At 57.6% G+C, this 24356-nt stretch overlaps 1 protein-coding gene across 4 annotated transcripts; it reads right to left on the bottom strand.

The window, feature by feature from the left end:
• Positions 1-1663: 1663 nt before the first annotated feature.
• Positions 1664-23396, bottom strand: Tpm4 (tropomyosin 4). Of its 4 annotated transcripts, none has more exons than XM_047530730.1 (9): positions 23226-23388; positions 17796-17921; positions 13596-13729; positions 10844-10961; positions 10267-10337; positions 9312-9387; positions 7381-7443; positions 7236-7305; positions 1664-3088 (listed from the first exon to the last, which is right to left on the bottom strand). In XM_047530730.1, the coding sequence occupies exons 1-9, from the start codon at positions 23337-23339 to the stop codon at positions 3006-3008; spliced, it is 855 nt and encodes a 284-aa protein (XP_047386686.1). In that variant the 5' UTR covers positions 23340-23388; the 3' UTR covers positions 1664-3005. The 4 variants fall into 4 exon arrangements, with proteins under 4 accessions (XP_047386686.1, XP_047386688.1, XP_047386687.1 ...); XM_047530731.1 differs by lacking the exon at positions 1664-3088 and adding an exon at positions 6190-6425 and having other exon boundaries at positions 23226-23396; XM_047530732.1 differs by lacking the exons at positions 17796-17921; positions 23226-23388 and adding an exon at positions 17273-17520.
• Positions 23397-24356: the final 960 nt, after the last annotated feature.

The raw sequence follows: 24356 nt of genomic DNA, 5'->3' as shown, positions 1-24356 counted from the left end.
TACTTCTCCTACCACTTCCTCTTCTCTGGACACTGCTTGTCAGAGCCCATCACAGCCTTTTGGGGGAGATTTGTTTATTCTTTAGGTGTCATTCTTCATGGTTCTGTTCTCACTTTCTGGGTGATCTCATTTGCTCCGGTGGCCTCTGACATCTCCAGGCTGACAACTTTGTTCTTGATCCATAGCCAGCCATCCCATTTTTATAGCAATCCCTCCTTATTTAACTGCTTTCTGGACATCCGCCTTTGGATTTGTTAGAGATACTTCAAATGCAGCAAATCCACCACTAAGCTCATCTATCCAGAGTAGCCTGGCTTGAATTACATTCGGAGTGAAACCGAAGTCATCTCTGACATCTTCCTTTGATCTCTCACATCATGGTTCTTAGGAAGGTTCTGAATAGCTTTTGAACCTTGCTCTTCTGTTTCCAAGGTCACTGTCAAATCATCACATTTCTCTGCTGGTCTCACTGGCCACTTTCTCTAACCTAGATTCCACCCTGCAGTGTGCCCATTTTAAAACACTTAATCTAATATCCATCCGTTGCTCCTCAGATGGGTAAAAAAATCTTTACCCAGTGTATGCCCCGCTTCAGGGGGCAGTCCTAAACTCACCTTGTTTTCCACTCACACTCGATGGCACTGGGAACTCCCCAAGAGCCGGGCCAAGTCAGTTAAGGAACACTGAACTTAAATGCCCAGGTGCAGGGATAATCAAAACAGGATCCTGAGGTGAGATTATAACCAGGAGGGCGGGAGAACAGAGGTACAGAAAGGAGGAACTTCCATATGGTAATGGGGCACGTAGAGGAGGGAAAAGTACTGTATTCAACATTCCCCACACCTGCCATCTAAATAAACTCAGTGTCAGCTCAACATGGAATTACTAGGAAGGAAATGTTTTAATTGTGCTTGATAACAGAAAATTGATTGCACATTACATTAACATGTTAAAGGCTTTCATTTCTCTTTTTGATTCCTTACCTCCCAGTTAAGATCTTGAGCAAACCATCAAAGCAATTCAGGTAGTGAAACAGTAGTGGCTTGACACTCTTCTCTAAATTCCCTGCCACCCACTCAGCTAAGTTTTAGAATTATTTTCTTCTGATTACTTCATCCCTCTTATTTCACACTAACCACTATTGTGGATTATTGGAAGATTTTCCTAACTTGCCTTCCTGCTCTAGTCCTTCCTGATAATGAATGCGGAGTGGATTTTGCTAATGTTTTGCTTTCATTTGTTCACTTCAATCTTCAGTGGTTCTCCACTCCTAACCATATTAAGTTCAAGTTCTCATCAATGTAGACCAAGCCTGCCTTCCAACTATTCAATGTGTGCTTTGCCTTAACTGTGAAGCATACAGAAACCTCATTCAGACAGTAGAAACCATCTTCCATGTTCTCACATCTGTTAAAATCCTACTTATTCTTCACGACCTGGCTTAAGCAGGATTGAGGATCACAGAGGAGAGGAGTTTCTGAGTTACTGAGGCCAAGCGCTCTCTCTGCAATATGGAGTTCAAAATCTATCATGAAGTCATGGTATAAAACAAATAATTCACATTTGCTTAAGTTCTTGGCACATTTACCTTCTCTTTCCATCCAATTAACATTCGTTAAACCAAAATGCTGTGTCCCCACACAGGCTGAATTCACACAAGTTGTCATTTATGTAAAAATTTATTTGACCAAAATGTAGAAAACGTGATACTATTACATATGATACAGTTGCAAGAATCTAAAGAAAAGTGTGGGTTTTATTCAACTGCACAATTTGCTAGTGTATCTCCTGGGTAGCGTGATGCTTAATAAATAGGAGTGAAGGGCAGGGGATTCGGATAAGCTGGAAGCAGGGTGAATTCTGTCAGAATTGTAAACTCGAGTTGGTCCCCACACTGTTGGGGATGTGGAATGTTTCAGCTCTGAGATGTTAACCAAGAAAGCAAAAATACAACAAAGTCGAAATGTGCAGCCCCTGCCGACAAGTTCTCCATATCCAGTTTCATCAGGAGTTTCTTGGTCTTTATTAACTTGGTCCCAAAGAAGGAATTAAAATTTTAGGTAACTAAATCTTCAACTTGCCCTTCCCTGAAAGATGGAGATGAAGTCAGGTCGATTACTTTTCTATCTCTACTTTGCTGCCAGAGAGACCCCTTCTGCCCAGTGTTTGTTGATAGAAAGAAAAAAAACTCTTTTGTGTCATTTATTGACGGCCAGCAGTCTTTTTGATATGGCTGACCTCATAGGACTGAACTATACAGTATTCCTGCTCGGAGCAGACAAGCATGGGTGGTTATTAGAATAAGACACTTGCTCATCGAGAACAACTTTAGAACAACTTTAGAATGAAGGAAATATGTAGAACACAACATCAAGGCTGTATCCAGGCAATACCTGGGTAACTATAACTATTTCCCAAGAATTTTCATGCTGACTGCTCAAAGGATATTTATTCTGCACAGTGGAGTGTGGAGAAGGGCCAGGATATTGATCTGTGCTTTATGGCTTCCCACACTGGCCCTTTCTTTGCTCTGAATGGGAAATCCCTACCCATTTTTGTTGTGATGGTCCCTAGCCTCCTATAATTTGGCCAACAGTGACCCAGAAGAGTTACACCCATCAGCGTCTTAAATCAACCCATGAGTAGATATTGGAGCCTATTCTTGAAAGTATGGGGTTGATTATCCTCCCAGGAACCAAAAGCCCTCCGTCTTAAGAGTCTGCTCAGTATGAAATGCCCTGCCTACCTTAGGAATAAATGCCACTAAAAATAGAGCTGAAAAAGCTGGTGCCATTTGGAATTTAAAAAAAAAAAAAAAAAAAAAGAAGGAATTAGATTTAACTGGTGCCCAAAGCTTCTCTGATACAAAATATTTGGTCACATATTCATAAATTGCTTGAAATTCCCAGCAAAGCGAAGATGCAATAACAAAAGAAACTTCTTACAAAAGAAGAGAAAGACATGGAGCTCTAGGTTCTGTTGGAACAAGACTCTTCCGGTTTGGGTTATATACAGTTAAGTTCGTTTAGTGTCTGGTCCAGTGTCTGATGTAAGCCCACGTTCTCTTCTTTGGCCTGGGCAAGTTTTTCTGGTGAGAATCAAGAGGGGAGGGAAAAATGAATGAACGAGCATCTTTGTTAAAGGGGAAACAAACAAAAAAGGTCTCTAATCCTCAAACTACCAAAGTGCACGTCGTAGCAGAGAAAATAGAGCAGAACACCACAGAATAATAGGGACTGAGAACCAAATTTGGAAGCCAACTTTGCAAGATAAAATACCCACTTACACTGAATTTCATATAAACCACAATGTTTTAGACTAAATATATCCCAAATGTTGCATGAAATATACTCATGCCAAAAATATTACTGCTTTCCCTACCTAAAATTCAAATTTAACTCAACGTCCTGTATTTTTCTTTGATAAATCTGGCAGCTCCAGAGTCAGAGCACCTGGATTTAAGCTCTCGTTATACCACTGAAGCAAGCTATTTAATTTCTAGGTCTGTTTCCCCATCTGTCAAACCAGGAAAATAATATCAGTGTGGGATATGGGTATTCTGAGGAACAAAGAGAACTCCTTCAGAACTTATGAAATGCTGCACAAACTTTAGATGTTTGTCCTGGTTCTGGGTGCTTGATACATTTCCCCGCCACTGCCAGTTAATGAGTCGCTGACTCACGGGTAGGAAATCGTAACCCTGTAACCCCTCTTTCCTGCGGCACTTCTGGGAACGGCTGTTCAAATTCCAGGCATCATTGTGTCATTGTGTCTGTGCGCCCAGAGCAATGGAGTCAACCCCCAGGTAAATGCAACCCCCAGGTGAAGTCAAGTTTCATAACTGAAATTTAAGCCAGACTGCGGGCAGGTTGTTGAGGGATTGAGCTGATAATGGAAAAAAAAAAAAAAAAGGTGCCACTAAGAGCTCTCCTGACAGAGCCTGAGGAGCGGTGTGCAGTGAATGACGGCTGAAAGGGGCCGGGCGGAGTCAAGGTACTGAAGGGAAGCAGAACACCTCACAAAACCCGACTTGACCAGCATGAAAATATTCAGCAAGAAAAAAGGAAAACCGAGGACTGCCTCGGGGACAGCTTTCCCACTGCAGCTGCTGGACCTTTCCTTTGACTGGGACCTGGGAGGACGGCACCAGAGACAGGAGCCACCTGGGCTCTCCAGGACAAACAGATGTCAACTGGACGCTGACTCTGCACCAGCCAGGTCCTCTCCTATCTCACTTAACCCGCCCAGTGACCGAGCCAGCACCTCTATTTCGCAGGAAAGCTTGGCGGCTTGTTCAAGGCTGCACGGCTCCGTGGTGGGGCTGGAATGCCCACCCACATGTGGAGGGCCCTACACACCCTGATGTCACTCCACCCCGCCGTCTGGATTCCCGGCTTCTATTTTTGTTATATTAGGTCTGAGATGAAATGACATTCCCTGTCCTTTAGAATTGTGACGAGGCTCGGAGGATCAACAGGCAGCTGGCTGGGCGCCAGAGCACTAATCTCTGTGCATGAAGTTCACCTGGGTGTGCAGCCGGCGGATGACTGGACAGGCAGGGTGGGTGGTTATTTCAAAGGGTGGAGGCTACAAATGTCTGGAAGGATTCCAGCAACGAATGGAGTGAACACAAACCACCCCCTACAGTCTGCTCTCACCAAGGCCACAGGGAAGGCGAGGGGCAGCGGGAGGTGTATGCAGCTGGTTCAGGATGGAGGAAGAGGGGGAGGCTGGGAGTGAACATGGGCAGTTGTGGGGAGACATTTGAGGGGATGAGTACAAATAATCGGGACAGAGGCTCCCACCTGACTTAAGAAGCCATAGGATGAGGAAGAACAAGCTATGGCGACCAAAAATTGCTGATCTAGTTGGCGATGTTCATGCCGTCTCCCGGTTCAAAAGGTAGTCTGGGAGGTGTGGCCAGGACAAAGTGTCAGCGTGTCAGTGTTTCTGGGACACTTGGAGGTGGCCGTGGTGGTGTTATGCGGGAGAGAACAACTATTTGAAATTTGAGCCTTGGCAACTCTGAGTTTGGGTCACTTTAAGCACAAACTTTTAATCCCACAGGTCACCTTCAGGGCCTAACTGGAGTTATGGTCAACTCAGATACGAAGGGACAGATGTTAGGGTCTCGGGGAACTTGGCCTGGAAGTGGGGAAAGAACCACCTCGCTATGTTCTTTAGTGTGTGAGTGAGCGGGATGGACCTAGGGTTCCGTGCGCGCCCCCCACCTTTTTGAGCTAGGGCCTCACTACATTGCTGAGGCTGGTCTGGAACTTTCACTCCTCCTGCCTCGGCCTGCTGAGTCACTGGGATTACAGGCATGTGCCACCGTGCCTGGCTGACCCACCCCGCCACCCTGCAGCCCCTTTTTGTGTTTTAAATTACTTTGAAACAGAGTCTCACTCAGTTGCCCAGGCTAACTTTGAACTTGCGATCCTCCTGCCTCAGCCTCCTGGCAGCTGGGGTTACAGGCTTGCGCGCCACCCCCCCACGGATGTTCACTCTTTTGTATGGGGCTGAGAACAGAACCCAGGGCCCCACCCATGCTAAACCAGCGCGCCAGCCCTGAGCCACACTCCCAGCCCCCGTAGGGTCCTCTAGTTCCTCGGTAAGCCCGCTCTCTCGGGGCAGCGTGTAGAGGTGGGCTTGCTCCCAGGACCAGGAGCTGGATCAGAGTCCGGTGGATGGTGACGTGGGGAAGGCCAGTCACCATTCTCAGTGCAACAGAGAGAACGCGTGAGAAGAGGAGAAGAGGAGAGGAGAAGGCCACGGCCGCTCTTTGATTCGTAGCTCAGGGCCCACTCCGGGGCGGCCTCGTCTTGGACCAGACCTGCTGGTTTCCACAAGTTCTGCTGACTCTTTAGTAAGTTGCCTAAGAGGTCTGGAGAGATGAGTCTCCATTCAAAACAATTTCTATTTAAGGAAAAACGACTGGCATTCAGATGCAGTTAGCTAATGCCACATTTGAGGGCTCGTGCCAAATTGGCTTTATGTTTTCACATCTTCAGAAAAGAATCACGTGGGCCTGGCTTTCCTTCTTGGAACCAGCTCCTCACTGGCGAGTGAGAGAAAGCTACCCAGCCACTGGCCGTGGCAGCCAGGTCAGAGGCACACGGCTACGACTCAAAGGTGGCAGAGAAAATGAGACGGAGAGGGTAGGAAGACGAGGGGGGCCCGTCTTTATTTCAGCCGGAGTCACAGACACATCAGGAGAGGCCTTGAAAGAGCGGACCAGGGGACCAGGAGGCAGGCAGCCGCAGCTCCCAGAAACCCACAGGGCGGAGGCACCACAGAGAAGGTGGACTTCAGCAGGACGGAGGGCGGCAGCCCAGCCGCCGCTCAGAGAGAGGTCATGTCGTTGAGGGCATGGTCCAGCTCCTCGCTGATGGCCTTGTACTTGAGCTTCTGGGCATAGAGCTCATCTAGAGGGCCAGGTCCCCAGGGAGAGAGTGCAGGAGGAGAGGGACAGGGAACAGACGCGACGGTGGGAATGGAGAGTCACGGTGAACAGCGAGAGGAAGGAAAAATGAGAAAACAGCATGAACAGAGAGAAAGCTGTGCCCGGTGCGAGCCACCGGGAAGGTCGTGAGTGGTCTGAGGCTCTGCAGGGGATGGGCCGTGATGAACTGGCAGAGAATGGTGACCGGGAGCGGACAGGGCTTTCCCCCCAGCCTCGGGCCCCGGGTCATTTCTGACTTCCAGTGATGTCACCCATCCCACAGGTCACACTGGGAACGGGCATCGTCCCTTACAGGGAAACCTGCTCCCCAAAGCAAACACAGGGACGCAGGGCCCCTTGCTGAGTGAGAACGGCATTGCGGGAGATTCTGTTTTGACCCAAGTCTCCGGCACTTCCCGGCTATCTCATGAGGAACATGGGACTGAATTTTTAAAATCAGAACAGGTGGGGTTGGCGGGGCACCAACTGGACTTGCAGACCGGGGCCTCCTGACTGGGGTCCCTACACTCTCTACTTCCTTCACTCACACTGTGACAAGCGTCAAGCTCCCTGGGAGAGAGTTCGTAAAAAATGCAAAGCATTTCAGAAAAATGCCAGGCATCTCTGTGAACTGAGCGAGCTGAAGGAATTCCAAACACGTCCTCACCCTGCACTTCAGGGACACGAAGCCGGCTCAGCCCCCTGCGGAATCACCCCCGCTGTCCACCAACTGTCCCTGCATATGCCACGCAGGGGGAGGCAGGACAAGCCTGCTGGGATGCCAGCTCCCTACCTTCCAGGTCGTCGATGGTCTTTTCCAGTTTGGCCACCGTTCTCTCTGCAAATTCCGCGCGGGTCTCGGCCTGGAGGAGAGGAGAGTAAGACCAGAGCCAGGGCTGCCCCAGGGCCGGCGGGCGGGCGGGCGGGGCCGCACTCACCTCCTTCAGCTTGTCGGACAGAAGTTTGATTTCTTCTTCATATTTATCCTCCTTTTCGGAATACTGTGGGAGAAAACAGAACACAGCTTTTTTAAGAGGAGGGGAAAGACACAGAGAAAGGCAGCCCCCACTCTTTGGAGGAGACTGCGTGAAGCAGGAGAAGCAGGCTTCGGGAGCTAAGTGGAGGCCGTGCCTCCCGGGCACAGGGGAGGTGGCCCTGAGCTGCCGGCCTGAACTCAGCACCCACCCAAGTTCCCCTGGATCGGGAGCACGTGGGAACACGCGCCCCGCAGGCTTCCCGCCAGCACCCCCAGGTGAAGCCTGGTTCGGAGAGGGTTCTGGGCACTCGTCTCTGCCCGCGTCCCCAGCATGGTGACCTGTCAGCCACCTGGGTTAACATCACTGACGTTTAAGAACTGCCCACGCAGCCCTGCCGTGGGCCATCACGGCCAGGTGTCCTCAGTCCTGTTTTCCAGATGGCAAAAGGGTCGTGGAAAGGTAAGTTATTTGTCTAGGGTCACGTGGCTGTAAAGTGACGAAGCCATGAGCGGAGCGCAGGTCTGGAGTTTGTGCTTCTGGCCACAACCACATGGGTAGCCTTTTTTTTTTTTTTTTTTCTCTTCCATGCTGTGGACGGAACCCAGGGCCTCCCTTGTGCTAGGCAGGGGTTCTACCGCTGAGCCACACCCCCAGCCCATTTTTATTTCTTCTGTTTAGAGGCAGGGTCTTGCTAAGTTGCTGAGGCCGGCTTTGAACTCGCAACCCTCCTGTCTCAGCCTCTGGAGCCTGAGATCGATCACAGGCCTGCGCCCCCGCGCCCAGCAAGAACTACAACTTTATCAGTCTCTGTCACTGGACTACATTCCGAGCTCCTCCAGAGCAGAAGCCACACACGAGCGCTGCGACACCTCTGTCCCTGGCCTAAAGCCTCACCTGGCTCGCACACACGGACTGCGCCTATTCATTCCGAACCTTAGGATCAGACACACCAGTCACGAGCTGGCACTAGAGCCCCTGCCCTAGACAAGACAGCCGCGGTCCCTTCTTGAAACTTCGAGTCTAGCAAGGAAAGCGCCCCATCAATTGGGTCATGGTGATAAATGTGACAGGGCCGGGCAAGGCTTGGAGGTGGAGTGTTTGCCTAGCACAAGCGAGGCCCTGGGTTCTGTCCCCAGCACTGCAAATAAATGAATAAGCAAACGAGATAAGCTGTAGTGACAACCATAGGAGTGGAGGGGGCCGCACAGCAGAGAAGCCCCCCGACCTGGCTGAGGAATAGGGGACGGGCTCTTTGAAGGAGTGAGGCATAGGAGCTAAAGAATGAACGGGGTTGGCAGGCAAAGGGGAGAGAGGCCACACCAGGCTGCGTGAACCGCTGGCTGGAGGAACCAGAGGGGACAGGAGGGGACGGGACGTCTAGGAGCTGAAGTCCTGTGCACCTGAAAGGTGGCAGGAGGGGGGGAGGAGGGAGGGAGGCTGGGAGTTGGTCAGGCTGGGCCACCGAAGAGGGTGGCCATTGCTCCTCGTGTGGTTCTGTTTTGCAGTGACGGCTCGGGATACTTTTCACCCTAAAAGGCCAACTCCACCTATATGACGTATTTCTGCAGGAACCAGGGGCTGCGGGCTGAGCCAGGCCTGGTGCAGCTCGCCGTTCATTTGGTTTTGCTCAGATCCTCCTCAGAGGGTCCTTACCAGGTACGGGCCTCGTGTTCCCCCTCATCCTCACAGGAGATGGAACTCAAAGATGGCGCTAAGACCCACAGAGGAGGACCCAGGAGCCAGCGTGGGAGGTCCAGCCACTGGGCTGCTCGTTCTGTAAGGGAACCGCCTGGCTGCTGGGCAGTAAAGGCCAGAGTCCTGATACCCTGGCGTGCTCCTCAAGAAACAGACAGAGTTCACGGGGTCACCTGCAACTCACACCAGCCACCAACCTTTTCAGATGCAGCCTCGAGCGATTTCAGATTGTTAGTGACATTCTTGAGTTCTTCCTCCAGGTCCCCACATTTTCTGCGAGGAGACAAAGAATGTGTGTGTTTTATCTTCCCGAGCCACAGGCAAGTCCTTTAAAAGAAACTTTCAAAAGCAGAAATCAAGGCTGCCAGGGCCCCCAGAAGGAATGTGGGAAAAATGTTAATGGATTTTTCTGAGTCGTAAGGCTGTGTACTTATCAAAACGCCATCGCACCGGGCAGAGGCAAGGCGGCCAGGAGCTCTTGGAGGGTTTGTAAAGCACTCCTGGACCTCGGCCAAGGGCCAGGCAATGGGACTCGTGAAATCTGTGATTAACGAGGCTGACTCCGGAAGGTGGCGGTGCGGGGGTGGCGGTGCGGGGGCAGCGAGCAGAGCCCGCTCCGGACACCGCAGGAAGCAAGCTTGGAATGGATCTGTGAAACCAGATCTCCCAGCACCGCGGGGGTTCTCTGGAGCTGGAGTCCTCCAGGGCCACGGGGAGAAGTGTGTTGATTGTCGCAACTTGTGAGATTCTGGTCAAGCTTCTCGCCTCCCTGCCAGGAACGGGTCGGGGCCCAACAGGACGTCAGGCGCAGGACACCGAAGCACTAGGGGGCAGCCTGCTCTGTGGGGGCCAGTGCTGGGTGGAAGTCACAGCCCCCGAGCTGTCTGTCTTCTCTGGGAAAACGGGACTCCTGGGCTGCCACCTGTCTCACTACTATTTCCCAATGTCCTCATGGGGAGAGATGTGGGCCGTGAAGACAAGTCACCATGTCCCTTCGTCAGTTGTGGATGCAAAGGGGAGGGATGAGCCAGAGTCCAGGTGCCGCCCACTTGCACAGAGGCCCTGGCCAGAGCCAACGCCCAGCACGGCCAGCTCCCCCCGGTTCTGCCTGGGAGCAAGCTGGGCCCCGCTCAGGCCTGTCCTGCCACTCACAGTTCAGACACCTCCGCACGCTCCTCTGCCCTTTCCAGCTCGCCCTCCAGGATGACCAGCTTCCGAGCCACCTGCGGAGACAGAGGGCCCGGCTGAGACCGATCCCCACCGTCCAGTCGAGGTCCTCTCCCCTGTGCATGGCCGTGCCCGCTCGCCAGCTGCAACCAGGGCCTTTCTGCCGATCTCTCCGCTCAAACAAGCCCGGGCCCTGGAGGGAACCGCGGTGCCCTCCCGCGGGCTGGGAGTGCGGCGGACGAGGACGGGGACAGAGAGCTGGACCCCGTGGGTAGGAAAAGGGAGGGACTGCGGAGCCACGGCTGGGACCACCGTCGGCCGCTTTTGCCAAACTGTGCCAAAACATCAGCTGAAGGACCAGCAGGAGTGAGCTGATCCACTGGCTTCTCCAGCCAAGTTGGCCAGTGACCACAGGACTTCTTGGCATGGTGCACGATACAGTCTCCCAGCCAAGCGGCTGTCACCGCAGGAACAGATGTGCACACAGGACAGCCGTCCTCACGCAGGGCCCCCAGGCCCCCGGCTATCGGCGGCCCCGACTCTGCCGCCCGCGCCCGCTTACCTCCTCGTACTTGCGGTCGGCCTCCTCGGCGATGTGCTTGGCCTCTTTGAGCTGCATCTCCTGGATCTCCATCTTCTCCTCGTCCTTCATGGCGCGGTTTTCTATCACCTTCATTCCTCTGAGAGGACCAAGCTCACGATGAGCCACCCCTCTGCTCGCCCTTCCCGGCCGTCCCCCGGCACCAGGCTGCAGCGTGGAGCCCGTCCGCCCTGCCCCGCCGTCGGGCTCCGGGCCTCGTCCCCTCTCCCGCCTGCCAGGAGCTTCTGAGCCCCTGACCTTCCCAACCGCCCTCCAAGAGGCTCCACCACCCCCATTTCACAGACGAGGAAAGCGAGGCACGCGGCTTGCTGAAGGTCACAGAGCGAGCATCGGCAGGGAGGGCCGAACCCTGGTGGTGCCCGGACGGGGCCCTCAGTCTGGACTCCTGGCAGGACCAGCAGGGAGACATGCTGCACGCCGGCAGCCACCCCGGCCCGACCAAGCGCCGCAGAGGTGACACTGCTGCTGGGGACCCCAGGGTGAGAAGAGAGTCCACGGGGGAGCCCGAGGGGGGCGCGGGGCCAGGAAGCCCAGAGGACGGAAGACACGGCGTCTGGGAGCCGCAGGAGGCCCGGGAGGCTGCCTGAGCGGCAGGCCCAGGCGCTTATGCCGAGGGGACACGGGAGCGAGGGTTTCAGAACAGGATGGAAAAAAAACGATGGCGGACTTCAGTGGGAAAACCGGGCGAGAGGCAGGCGCAGCTGAGCACCCCTCACCCAAGATCCGAAACCCAAAGTGCTTCAGAATCAGGGGCTTTCTGAGCCCCAACAAGTGGAAACACACCCCGACCTCACAGTCACCGTCACCTGTAGGCGCACCGAAAACACCACGCGGAACGACCTTGGGCTGGGTGTGAGGTGCAGGAAGCACCGCGGACCTCAGCTCGGGCCTGGGGCTGGCCCCTCAGGGGGCTTATCATCAGGTCCATCAGATATCCCAAAACCCGGCTGGGCGCGGCTCAGTGGCAGAGCTGGCCTAGCCCTGTCGGGCCACATAAAAGGGGATAACGGTCAGTGTCCACCTACAGCTAGAGAGCACACTGCAAAGCAGGAATCCCAAACTCCCAGGCAGCCCCACATCCGAAACACTCCTGGTCCCGTCGTTTGGGACAGGGGAGCCTCGACCTGCGCCCATCAGGCGGGACGAAGGGGGTCTGGCCTGCAGAGGATGCGCCCTCCTGGCAAGGACGCCGTCTGGGGCGGCGGAACCTCTCCTGCCACTCAGCCGGCCGACCAGGAAGCGTGGGGAGGAACAGATAAGATGGCAGGCCTCCGGAGAGGCCCACCCGGACGGCGTGCCCTTGACGTGTGACGCTCCCGCTCCTCCCTCCGGTCCAGCAAGCACTTCGCTCGGGCCGTCGCCACCAGCCTCGGCCATCAGGACGCCCTGGGCGACTGCGCCCAGCTCCCGAGGGGCGCGCTGCCCCGTTTACTGAGGGAAGATCCCGCGACTGGAGATCAGGGCCCGCGGCAAGGGCAGGGGGAGGCCGGGACCTGGATTCTCCACGTCACCTGCGAGGTGACGCCGAGGACCTCTGATGATGTGACGCAAGAAGCCAGTGACCTTCCCGGGCTCTCGGTGTGACCACCCACAGGCGGAGGCCAGTCCAGGACCCAGCTGCTGCCATGAGCACCTCTCCATTGGATCCTTGTCGCTCCCGTGGCTGCCCCGCACTCCCACCCCGAGCGGCCACCTCCTCCCACTGCCCGGGGAACTCGCAGTCCCCCTGGGGGACTCCCCAGGTGGCGGCTTCTGGTTTCCGACCGCAGCAGCCTAATCAGAAACGAATCCTTGGGGGGCGTCGACGCTGGAAAACCTTCTTGGTGGAGGTTTGAGGAGGAATTCCGGTGCCACTGTGTGGCAGAAAGGCAGCGACCGGCGGCCCGGCCCACAGCACGGCCACACAAGGAGCCCATTTAGCACCACACAGTCCGCCCTCAGTCCTCCAGAGCCAAGGCGTGCCAGAGAACGGTCCTGCTCCCGGGGACAGAGCACCCGTGGAGGCCCAAAGGCTGCAGAGGCTCCGGGGGTGGCCCCATCCCTTGGAAGTCCATCAGTGGCGCTGGCTTGCCATGTCCCCAAGACCAGCCGGCACCGCTCTGTTAACATCTGCAGGTGGCCCTGACATTCTCCCTTCCCCTTTCTCTTTCTTTCTTTCTTTCTTTTTTTTTTTCTTGGCACAGTATTAGGCCCAGAGCCTTGGACATGCTGGGCAAGTGCTCTACCACTGAGCCACGCCCCCAGCCCCTTTTGCTTTTTATTTTGAGATGCGGTCTCACTACATTGCTGAGGCTGGCCTCAAACTTGCGATCCTCCCGCCTCAGCCTCCTGAGTCACTGGGATTACAGGCCTGCACCACCACACCCGGTTCTCCCCTTTTTTCACACCGCCCTGAAAACTGATGTCTCAGGAACGCTGAAGAGAGGCACCACGGCTTTCTGAGGGAGTGTCCCCTGGCAAACTGACCCCCACTGACATAGGTGCCGTCTCTCGTTGCCTTTCTCTGCCTGCTGGGAGATTTTCTTCATGGCTACCTTAAAGACTGACCCCTGTACAGACAGGGTGACGCCTTGCAAAGCACTGTCACGCCTTCGTACGTGCGACGCCATGTCTGTGTGACCCTGTTCACCTTCACTCCAGCTCTGGGAGGTCAGCAGCGCCATCCCCAATTTCCCAGAAGCCAGCAGGGACGCCACCGGCTCGGCGTCCTTACCTCTCGCTCTCATCTGCAGCCTTCTCTGCCTCCTCCAGCTTCTGCAGGGCCGTGGCCAGTCGCTCCTGAGCCCTGTCCAGCTCCTCCTCCACCAGCTGGATGCGGCGATTGAGAGCTGCCACGTCGCCTTCGGCCTGGGGAGGTCAGAGGTGCAGCCAGGTTAAGAAGCAGCCGCCCGGCCAGCGCCAGGGCCCCAGCTCCCCTCCGCTGATGCCCAGTCCCAGAGGCCACCCAGGAACCCAGAGCAGAAGGAATCCACGCGCTCTTGTCCGGAGTGTGTAATTAGAGTCAGACCAGGAGACGGCCACCACTCAGCCGTGGGACGGCCGGGTCACACAGAAGAGGGACAAACGGTACGGTGATCATGAGTCGATCACAGGCTCTCCTCTGAAAGGCACAGGGAGGCGGCGCGAGGCCAGCGGGTGACCCGGCTGACCAGGTCCCACAAAGCCCTGCTGCCGCCCACCCGAACGGAGAGGGACGCACACACACGGAAGGCCCGGCCCAAGGCCGGCCCCAGCTAGCAAGGCAGAGGGGCAGGAGCACAGCTGGGAGACCGTCCTGGCCTGAGACGATGGGACAGAAGGGATACCAGAAGGGAAGGGCAGCACCACAGGCACGGAGAGGTGCTGGCCTTTGGAGGAAGCTCGTCAAGCACACCAGAGCAGGAACTCTGGGGTCAGGATCGGGCCTTGCCACCGGCGGCCGTGTGGCCTGGGCAGGCGGCATCACCTCTCTGAGCCTCCTGCCCCCGAAGCCGGATGACCTCATGGGACAGCCACGAGGGCTGTCACTGAAGGGCATTGGCCAGCTCACCCCTGACACCTGGGAAGGGCCACGTCGCTCTTGCGATTCTCACATCTCACCCATTTTACAGATGGGACAACCAAGGGCCCGCTAGGTGAAGGGGTTGCGTTGAGTGAGTCAGAGCAGGTCAGAGCTGCAGGCCCTGAGCCCCGCCCAGCTCGGGGCCCCTCGCTTTCCCAGCCCACACCCCTGTCTTTTGGGGAGGGGGACTTGGCCAGGCCAGTCCTGTGGGCACGGCCACCCTTGGGGAGGAATGTGAGTTACTCACACACGGCCAATACCTTCATCCCATCAAGACTGTAAAAACGACTGGGAACCACGCCCTACCCAACCCCGCGTTCACACAGCAGAAAAAAGAAGTCACAGAATGAGGCGAAAGTGACTGAAAAACGGAATCGGAAGGTCTGCAGCCAGAGCCTGGGAGCAGACAGACACCCACAGATGTTGTGATCGCTGCGCCCCCCGGAAACAGCACTGCGGGGACCCCACTACGGACACTGATAAGCAATTGTAAGAAATGTCACCGTTCAGTGAGTGGGTGCCTTTTTTTTTCTATACCGGGGAGGGAATCCAGGGCCTCCTGCATGCCAGGCAAGCGCTCTATGGCCCAGCCGCCAAGCCCAGGGCACCTCTCTTTAACCGCGTGAATCTCAACTCTGCCTAGCACCCGCCATTCAGCAACTTGGAGAGGAACTGGGGGTTTTGTTTTTGGCGTCCTCCAGTGGTTTCCAGGTGTGCAATCAGCACCCATAACTCGAGATCAGCTGCATCACCCTCCAAGAGAGACCCTGTACCCAGCACTGAGGAGACAGGAATGGGTTTTTAGGATCATACAGAGGTGCCCGAGTCATACACTGTCTAAAAAATTAGAAATGAGTGAGCGGCCCCTAATGCGGCAGACCCTGAGGGTCGGCAGCGCACTTTTGGAGATTTCAACCTCCAAAAGCCTGCGTCAGGAGCTCGGAGCCGGGCGCGGCGTAGGTACTGCACTGCACGGCATAACTACGGATTTTTGAAAACTGCTAGTCACTGCTAGTCACCCTGGGCTCCACCCCTTCCTGCAATCAAAGCCTTCCACACTCTACAAAGGATTTTCCTTATAAGGTAAAAGAGGCTTGCTAGATACATGTGGCAAAGAAACAGGAAGATGTCGGTTAATCACACAAAAATCTAAATGAAACCAGCTGTTGGGAAGCAGGCCCAGGAGTCTGCCACACGCCTGCTCCTGGCTTTCTCTACTGGAGACTCTGTTTTTTTCTCCTCTCTTTCTCTCAGTTCCTCTGGAATCACCAATCACCTTCAGGTTTTCCCTCTCCAGACCAAGAGAAGCTCGCGTTGTAGAGTGAACTTTCAAAGAAGCCCTAAACTTTCCAAAAATATCCACCCTCCCCACCAGATTGTCCTACTCCTAAGTCTTGGCTCACAGCTGAGGGCCATTTTGGAGCAGAAGTAATTGTCCTCCTGTGAGATGCCTTGGGGTGAGATCAGAGGAAGGGTTAGGACGCTTACGTGTGTGAAAGAGGCCAGACCAGCTACTGTTTGGGGCTGACACGGGTTTCTAAAGTCTGGTCCAGCCAGAGCCGCCCTTACAGGATTAAATACTGCAACCCAGGCCAACACTGAGACGGTCCTGGGAAGGGGGACCAGCCCCGGCCTGGACTCTCCCCAGAACTGTCAAGATACACCATCTGGACAAGCGTCCTTTCCTCTTCTGGGATCCCCACCCTCAGTCCCAACACCCCAGCTCTCAGGTCCCTGGGCTTCCACTGCCCCTACCCCACACACCCCTTGTCTAAGTCCCAGCAAACAAACTTAGCCACCGCCACGGGCCACCTCCCGCCTGGCTCCCATAACAAAGCAGGGAGCCCCCTGGAATGTTAACTGCACTTCATAGCTTCATGTCTATTCCTCTAGGAGACTCTGAACTCCTCCCCGGGCTGGAGGGAGGGAGAAAAACGAACTGAGCACTTACTATGGGCCAGTCACATGCAGCTGGCTGGTTTAATAAGTGCTCTGAAAGGGGATCAAGATCCAGATCTGTCCCCAAGCCCCAAGTGTTGCCACCCTCTCTACCGAGGGGTAGTCAGGGGACCAGAGAAGGGGTGCAGAGGCTCCCTTCTTCAGAACTATCAGCCCTCTCGCCCCCTCCCCCGAAATACAGCAGGGGCATACAGTAGGTGCTCAAACGATCGTGGGTGCAGGGCCCCTCGCGAACATTCCAGGGGCCATCTGGAGGAAGGCGGGGTCCCGCGGCCCTGGTTGCCTCAGGGACCAGCTGGAGAGAGAAAGGCAGGCGGCTCGGCTGCACTTCCGCCCCCTGCCTGGAGCAGACACGTCGCCGCCGCGCCCCTGGGAACGGCTGGGAAACTTCAGCAGGAGCCGGGAAGCCACCGAAGAAGCGAGAAAGTGCGGCGCCCCCGCCCCCCACCCGAAGTCCCAGCGGCCGGTCAGGGCCCCAGACAATGGAAACGACGTTTCCAGCCTCGCTCCCCGCCGCCAGGTCCAGTCGCTGGGCCCTGGGGCCCGGCACCCCGGCGCCCAGCCCCGTGCACCCCCTCCTCCGCCTCTCCAGCGGGATCGCGCACCCCTCCGCCCCATCCCCCCATTTCCCGCCCGGCCGGCCCCGCCCGCCCCGGATGCAGCGCCCCCTCCGCGGTCCCGGGCCCGCGAGGGAGGATGGCGGCGGAGGAAAGGGGGACTCGGCGGGCGGCGGCCGGGGGAGAGGACGCGGGGCCGCGATGGGGGAGCGGCAGGCCGGAGGGCACGCCGGCGGGCTCCGGGGGTGCGGGCTGCAGCCGGAGCGCGGGAGCGGGGGAGAAAGGAGGGCGCGCGCGCTGGGGGTGCGGGCGCGGGGCGCGCGGGGCTCTCACTTTCTCGCGCCGCTCGCGCTCGCCGTCCAGCTCCCGCTGCAGGCCCTGAGCGCGGTCCTCCGCCTCGTCCGCCTGCTGCTGCAGGGCCTGGATCTTGCGTTTCACCGCCTCCAGGGAGTTGAGGCCGGCCATGGCGCGGAGGCGCGGGGGCGCACGCAGCGGGCGATCGGCTGGGCTCGGCTCGGCTCCGGCGAGAGCTACAGCAGCCGCGCCCCGGCCCCCCAGCCTTTGCCTGCGCCGGGCCGCCCCCGCCTCTCCCCGCCCCCCGGCCCCGCTGCCGTCGAGGCGATGAGGTCACCAGGCCCGGCCGGCGACGTCAGCACCGCTGGGGGAGGGCCTGACGTCGGCACCGCTGGCCGCAGCTGCTGGAAAGTGCCCCTTTTCAGGACTTATTTGGAGAAAGCGCCGGGAGGCACCGCCTTCTCCAACTGGTTCTCCTCCTCTTCCTCCAGCGCTGCCCGCAGGGCCAGCCCTGGGGCTCCTGCCCAGCCCTGCCGCGGGCATCCCAGGACTGCGCACTTACGTCGGAGGCTTTCTTCTCGGTCAGCTCCAGCTTCTCCTGAGCGTCCTTCAGGTCCTCCGAGTATTTGTCCAGCTCGTCCTCTGTCCCTTTCAGTTTCTTCTGGAGGTGCGTCAGCTCCTCCTCCACCTGGGGACAGATGGGGGGAGGCGTCAGCCTAGGGTGCCACCGTGCCCCTGCGGTACAGGGGTGGCCCCCGTATTCACAAATGTCCTCTGGCTCTGTCTCCCTCTGGGCATCGGTTTCCTCATCTGTAAAACAGGGATGACAACAGTACGCCCCATTCGATAAATGCCATCTGCTGACAGGTTCCCGCTTCCTTCTCTTGTCCTGCGGACTAACTGTTCTTAACCTCGCTGGGGTCCCCAGTACTGTTGGGGACTGGATTACAGCTTTTGGGGAATTAAAGTTCCCACAGGTTTTCCAGAAACACTGCTCATTCAATTTTGCATGCCAATTTTAGGCTTTTGCAAGCCCCCTAGTGATCTGGGTTAAGCGGGAAGGGGAACCTCATTCTCTGGACCTGGACCCTCCACCTCCTCCTCAGTCTGCCTTTCTCCAGGTCTGTACCCCACATTGGCAGCTAGAGAAACTTGCCAAAGAGAATGTCTGCCCTTTCCCTGCCTAGAGCCTGCCATGGCTCCCCAGTGCCCATTGCCCTTGGCCATGCCCAAGGCAGTGTGATTCTCAGACTGTCTCCCAAAATTCCCCAAAGGGCTCAGACTTTGGGGACTTGGCTAGAAGAGATCCACCCATCAAAGATCATTTTCTTTGAAGACTCAGGTTAAATCTTTTCAATTTTTGCATGTTTGGTGTATGCTTATTTTAATTAAAATGTCCTATGCTCCAAATTTTCAGTCCTTTATCTTGAGAGTCTTCCCCTGGCTCCCCGTTTGAGGTGCTCGGGTCTGTGGGATGCAAACCACAGGCCCCATCACCTCCATCTCCATTACCTCCACCACACCCATCAAATCAGCTCGGGGAGCTAGCTGTTCCTGCACCCCACGCTGCACCTCCCTCCAGACTGCGGTGGCCCTGCCCGTTCATGGACTGATCCGACTTGTGTCTCTGCTGGTTCAACCCCTGCTGTTGCTCATGTCCCAGGGAGAACAGGCAGCCCCAAGACCCTGCTTCATTGTCCTCCTTCCAGGAGGAGGCCCAGAAAGGTGGAGCGACTTTGCCTGGGTCACACAGTACAGCATCGGAATCCCGTTCCTCTGAACATAACCTACTATGAACTGCATGCTTGTGTTCCCCGACCCCAAACCTGTATTTTGGACCCCGATCCCTGAAGTGATGGTATTTGGAGGTGGGGGCCTTGGGATGTGATTAAGGTGAGGTGAGGGTAGGCCCCCATCAGGAGTCCTCAGAAGAAGAGGAGGGGACCCGCGCTCCCTCATCCATGTGAGAACCCAGCAGGAAGGTGGCCGCCTCAGCCGGCTCGAGAGCACGCCTGCACCTTGACCTTGGATCCCCAGGCCCCAGAACTGCGAGACCTGGTGACCGTGGCTGTGTGTGCTGTCAGGGCTGCCGGAGCTGAGACCCAGCTGCTCTGTTCTTCCTCCTGAACGCACTTCTTTCCTTCCTTCCCCCAAAGGACGCATCATGCAGGCTCCTGGGCTGGAGGCTTGTAGAGCAAGCTCAGATCCTACTCTCCCCCAGGAGGTAAGGCGCGGACGCACCAGTCGCCGCGTGAGCGCGTGCACGCGCCGCGCGAATCCTTACAAGGGTCCCCACCCCCAGGCAGGCTCATCGGGCTTGCGGTTACTGAGTCTGCAGAATGTCCTGCGGCTGGGGCTTCCGCTCAAGCCACTGAGGCGCCTTGTGAGGGTCCCCAGCTGAGGTGCTGTGGAGAGCAGGGACGGAGGGTCTGTTTGAGGTCACCAGGGCCCCCAAAGATATTCGCAGTCAGTCACAGGATGGTGACAGGGCCCAACCCAGTACCAGCAGCTCCGCGGGCTAAGTCAGCGTCTATAGGCTTTGGCCTTGAGCTCCAGGTAGAGGAGCCGGGAAGTCTGACTCCAAATCCCAGCCATGTCCCCTTTTCTGACCTCACCTTTCCTGCAGAACGGAAACCTTGACCTGGTGGCCTCTCCGCACCCTGGCAGCTGCTTTTGAACTTCTGCTTCCAATGAGAAAAAGAGCCAATTTTCTTTTCTTTAAAGATCTTTTCAGCTGTTCGTGGACACAAGACCTTGACTCTATTTATTCACGGTTTTTTATGTGGTGCTGATGATCGGCCACTGAGCCACAGCCCAGACCAGTGTTCCTAAAGACACTTCACAGATCAGTCCCGACCCAGCAACCCCCTCTTCCTTCTGGGTGGCAGCATGTACTGGGCACCTACTGTGTGCCTGGCGGGGAGAGGGGAGCCTCAAACCTGGAGGAAGGAGAGCAAATCAGCAGCAGAGGGTCCATCGGGTGTGTGGGTGATTCGGGCTTTGAGAACATTGGGACCAGAACGGGTGGGGACTAGAAGAGGGTGGTAGGTGGGTAGGGGGCCACTGAGCGTCTGAGAGTGTCCCCGACGCCTTACAAATGCTGTCTTGCCGGAGCCACTGCGACGGAAGGGCAAACTGAGTCTCTGAAAGGGGAATGGACTTGCCCAAGGTCATGCGGAGGGGATTTGGGTCCTGTGTCACACCAACCTCAAAGCTGCTTGCTGGACTGCTGGCCGCCCGTGCCCATGGCTCCCCACTTCTGCCGGGAGGACCCCCACCCTGCCCAGTGTCCCCCCAGCCTAGGACTCACCGGGACCCAACCCCCAGAACACTAGGAGTGTGTTGAACGAATCAGCCGAAGGAACCGGCCCCTGCAGTGGGCACGAAAGCTCCGGCCCATGTGACTCGGCCTTCCTTCTGACCGAATCCCATGCCCACAGTGTGGCCAGTACCTACGGCCTTGCCCGGGCAAGTCGCTGTCCTACTCTGGGCCTCAGTTTTTCAGCCTGTGAAATGGCCAGGAGGATCATGGAGCATATTTTAGTCCCGTAAATGGGGCCTCAGGGCAAGGCCGAGGCAGGATGTGGGGTCGAAGGCCAGTGGTGGCGGATGCTGCTGCCCTGGGAGGGGAGCTGGCAGGAAGCAGCCAGGCGGGGCCTCTGTCCTGTTCCCACACGGCACCAGCTTGGATGGGAATGGGGACGTGGCTTAGGGTCCCTGAGGGCTGGGCTGGTCCCAGGACCCTCTCTCTCTGGCTTCCCGTAGTGGGGGGCACTCTCGGCAAGGCAAGCCCCTCGCCACCCACCTCCATTCCCAGGCAGGTGGCACCACTGGCCCTTTGGGGCTCTGGGACCGTGGGTTCCATGCCTGGCCATCGGAAAACTCATCTGCCCCGTTTTCCGAGATGAGACAGAGGGCTCCAAGTTGTGCCCTGAGTCACAGAGCTGGAGGACAAGCCAGCCTGGATTCGAGGTCAAGTCTACCCCAGCAGGCGGCTTTGTTCAAAAAGACCAAGAGCCGGGCGTGGTGATGCCCCCAGCAGCTCAGGAGGCTGAGGCAGGAGGATCATGAGTTCAAAGCCAGCCTCGACAACTTAGTGAGGCCCTAAGCAACTCAGAGGGACCCTGCCTCTAAATGAAATACAAAAAGGGCTGGGATGTGGCTCAGTGGTTAAGCACTCCTGGATTCAATCCCCAGAAAGTCATCTCCACCTCCAGGGTCACGCAGCTGCTTAGAGACTTAGAGGAGCCTTCCCTTTTGAGCTTGTGGCTGCCTTGGGAAATTAAGCTGTATCCATCACCCACACCTTAGTGAGAATTAGAGCCATAATTCACTTTTCTCCAGCTCTCTAGCTAAGCCCCTCATAAGGCTGATGGAGAAGCTGGCAGGCCAGGGCCCAGCACAGGACGGTGCCTGTGTTGCCAGGGAGGGCACAGGGAAGGAGGGGGGAACGTGGGGTGGCCTGTGTGGATGTGTCACACGCAGGGCTGCCCTAGGACACGGGGGCCGGGGCAAAGAGGAAGCAGGGTGGGGCAGGAAATAATCACGTATTTATTGAGCGCTTACTCTGTTCCAGGCACTGGGCCAAGGCCTCCACCTGCACAGTCACCTCTGATCCTCCCATGGCAGCCAGGAAGGCCCAGCGACTTCCCCACCTCACACAGGTGGCCACCTGGGCACAGGGAGGCCAGGGCGTCCAGTGACCACACTGCCCTGTGAACCTGTGCCTGGCTTGGGTGGGGCCCGGCACCTGGTGTGGCCATTCTGGGCGACTCCCGAGGCTTAGCTGAAGCCCTGGACGCTCCCTAGGGCTCGGCAGCTGTCCCGGGATGGGGGGAAGCCCTGAGGAAGCGGGGCACCCGGGAGGCGCAGAAGCCCTTCCTTCCGTCCACCATTGCTCGGGCTGCCCCGACGAGACCAGTGACTTTTGCTCCACCCCAAGCCCTGGCCATGGCTCGGGAGTGCTCAACCCGGCCCGTGCACTGACCCTCCCTGAGCTCCCCAGGCCCCCTGTCGTGAGGGTCTCCTGGGGGTCTCCTCCCTGGAGTCCAGGCCCCGCGTGGGCTCCTGGGCTGCAGGGAGCGGGAAGCGGCCGCCGCCCCTGCCTGGGCAGCCCTCCTCGCTCGCTCCCCTCGCTGCCGGCACCAGGGGCCCCTTGCACAGTCAGGCAGCTCCAGGGAGCTCCAAGCCCTGCGCCCTGGGTCAGGCTCGTCCAGCCCCCGGGCGTGGCTCCCAGCAGCGGGCCACACCCACAGGTGGCAGGAGCCCTGGGCTCCCAGCAGAGCGCCGAGTCCCCCACGCCTCACCGGCTCTGCCCTGTCCCCTCACCTCCCCACACGCACACACTCGACGCCGCGTCCCCCAAACCAGTCACCAGGACACACACACCAGCCCAAGAACGGCTGCCCGCGGCCCCGCCCGCGCGCAGGGACACCTGTGCACACGCTCCCCGGCTGTCAGGCCCACGTCACGCCAGACTCACTGCCCCCGTCCACACTGACACCCACCTCCCGGCACCGCACCCGCGCCCCCTCAGACCTGTCCTCGCACACACCTGGGCCGTCCACACCGTCTCCAGCCGAACACACGCACACGCACACGCACACCCCAGAACGCGCGCGCACACACAGACCTGTGGACAGGAGCGCGCGGGGGCGCGCACACACACACACGCAACGTCACCCTGGTGGCCGCACACCCCGGCCCCGCAGCAGACCTCTCGTCTCCCTCTGCAGCCCACTCGGCTCCCACTGGCCCTGTTCAAGGGGACGTCCGCTCACTCCCGACTCCCAGCCCAGGGACACCCTCCCAGGGACACCCCTGGTCCCCTCTGTCCCTGCTAGAGCGTCAGCCCTGGGCCCCACCCTGGCGCTTAGGTACCAAGATTTCTGTGACCTCCACCCTTGGTCCTGGCACCTCACTCGGACTGCAGAGTGGGCACAGAGAGGGCGCTGGGTGGCCCGGTGCAGCCCAGCCAGCCGGGGCCACTCACCTGCTTACACTTGTCCTCGGCAGCTTTCTTATCCGCCTCGGCCTGCTCGGCCCTGTCGATGGCGTTCTCCTTGTCCAGCTTCAGCATCTGCATCTTCTTCTTGATGGCCTCCATGGCTGGGCTGCGGGGGGCGCGGGCGCGGGGCTGGGCAGGCTGGGCTGGGCTGGCGGGCGAGTGAGCAGCAGGGTGCAGGAGAGGTCCTTATAGGATCGGGGTGCGCCCGCCCTCCTGCAGGGCGAGTCTTGGAGGAGGCCCAAGCCCGGCCGGGCCAGCCGCCACTCGCTCGCTCGGGAGGACTTGGCCGGCTCCCCCGGCTCCCCGGCTCCTGCGGCCCTCGCCTTATTTGGGCCTGGGATTTTCTTAAAGGGGGGAGAAAGAAAGGCCCAAGCAGTTTCCATTTTTAACCTGGTGACACAGGTCTCTGTCCCGCGTGGGTGCTGGCTCAGGGCAGGCCCCGAGGACCTGGGGCAGCCAGGCCTGGGGTGGGGGCACCGGTTGGCCTCAGTGTCCCTGGATGTCACTGGGAAAAATGAGGGGGGGTGTGGTGGGTGCCCAGTCCTGGGCCCGGGACGTGGGGGTCCCATTCACCCTTCTCTCTGGGTCTGGCCTCTGCGTTTTAGGGTCAGGCCTCCATCCCATATCCAGCCACCACCTGGGAAGTGCCCATTTCTTTCTGGTTGGTCCCTCTCTCTCATCCTCTCTGTCTGTCTCTTTTGGTGACTCCTCCCCATCTCTGTCCATTTCTCTTCCTGTCTCCTCCTCTGGTCTCTTTGTCTCCATCCCTCCTGCCCATTGGGGCTTCTCCTGCATCAACTCACCAGGGTGAGAAGGCGAGTCAATTGATTAATCAGTTTTGGGAAACTCTTGAAGCCCTGGGGAGGCTCCTTAGGTCTCCTGCCCTCTCTCCCCTGCTCAGAAACTGCTGTGGCTCCCAGGGCCCATGGAACAGCAAATGGCCATAGCTCCTGTATTTCCCACTGAGGTGCCCCTCGCAAGCTGCTCGGAATTTGGCGGCCACTACTCTTATTGCTATTATTTGACCCAGGTTTTTGGACTTTGAGCTGCTTTGGGGCAGGCCTGTGCCTGAGTCCTGTTCAAGGTCCCCTGAGGCCCCAGGAGGTGGGAAATTCT

This window comes from Sciurus carolinensis, chromosome 17 (assembly GCF_902686445.1).
Source record: "Sciurus carolinensis chromosome 17, mSciCar1.2, whole genome shotgun sequence".
NCBI lineage: Eukaryota > Metazoa > Chordata > Mammalia > Rodentia > Sciuridae > Sciurus > Sciurus carolinensis.
Note: the sequence above shows the minus strand (reverse complement) of the source record. Positions and strands in the feature narration are given on the sequence as shown.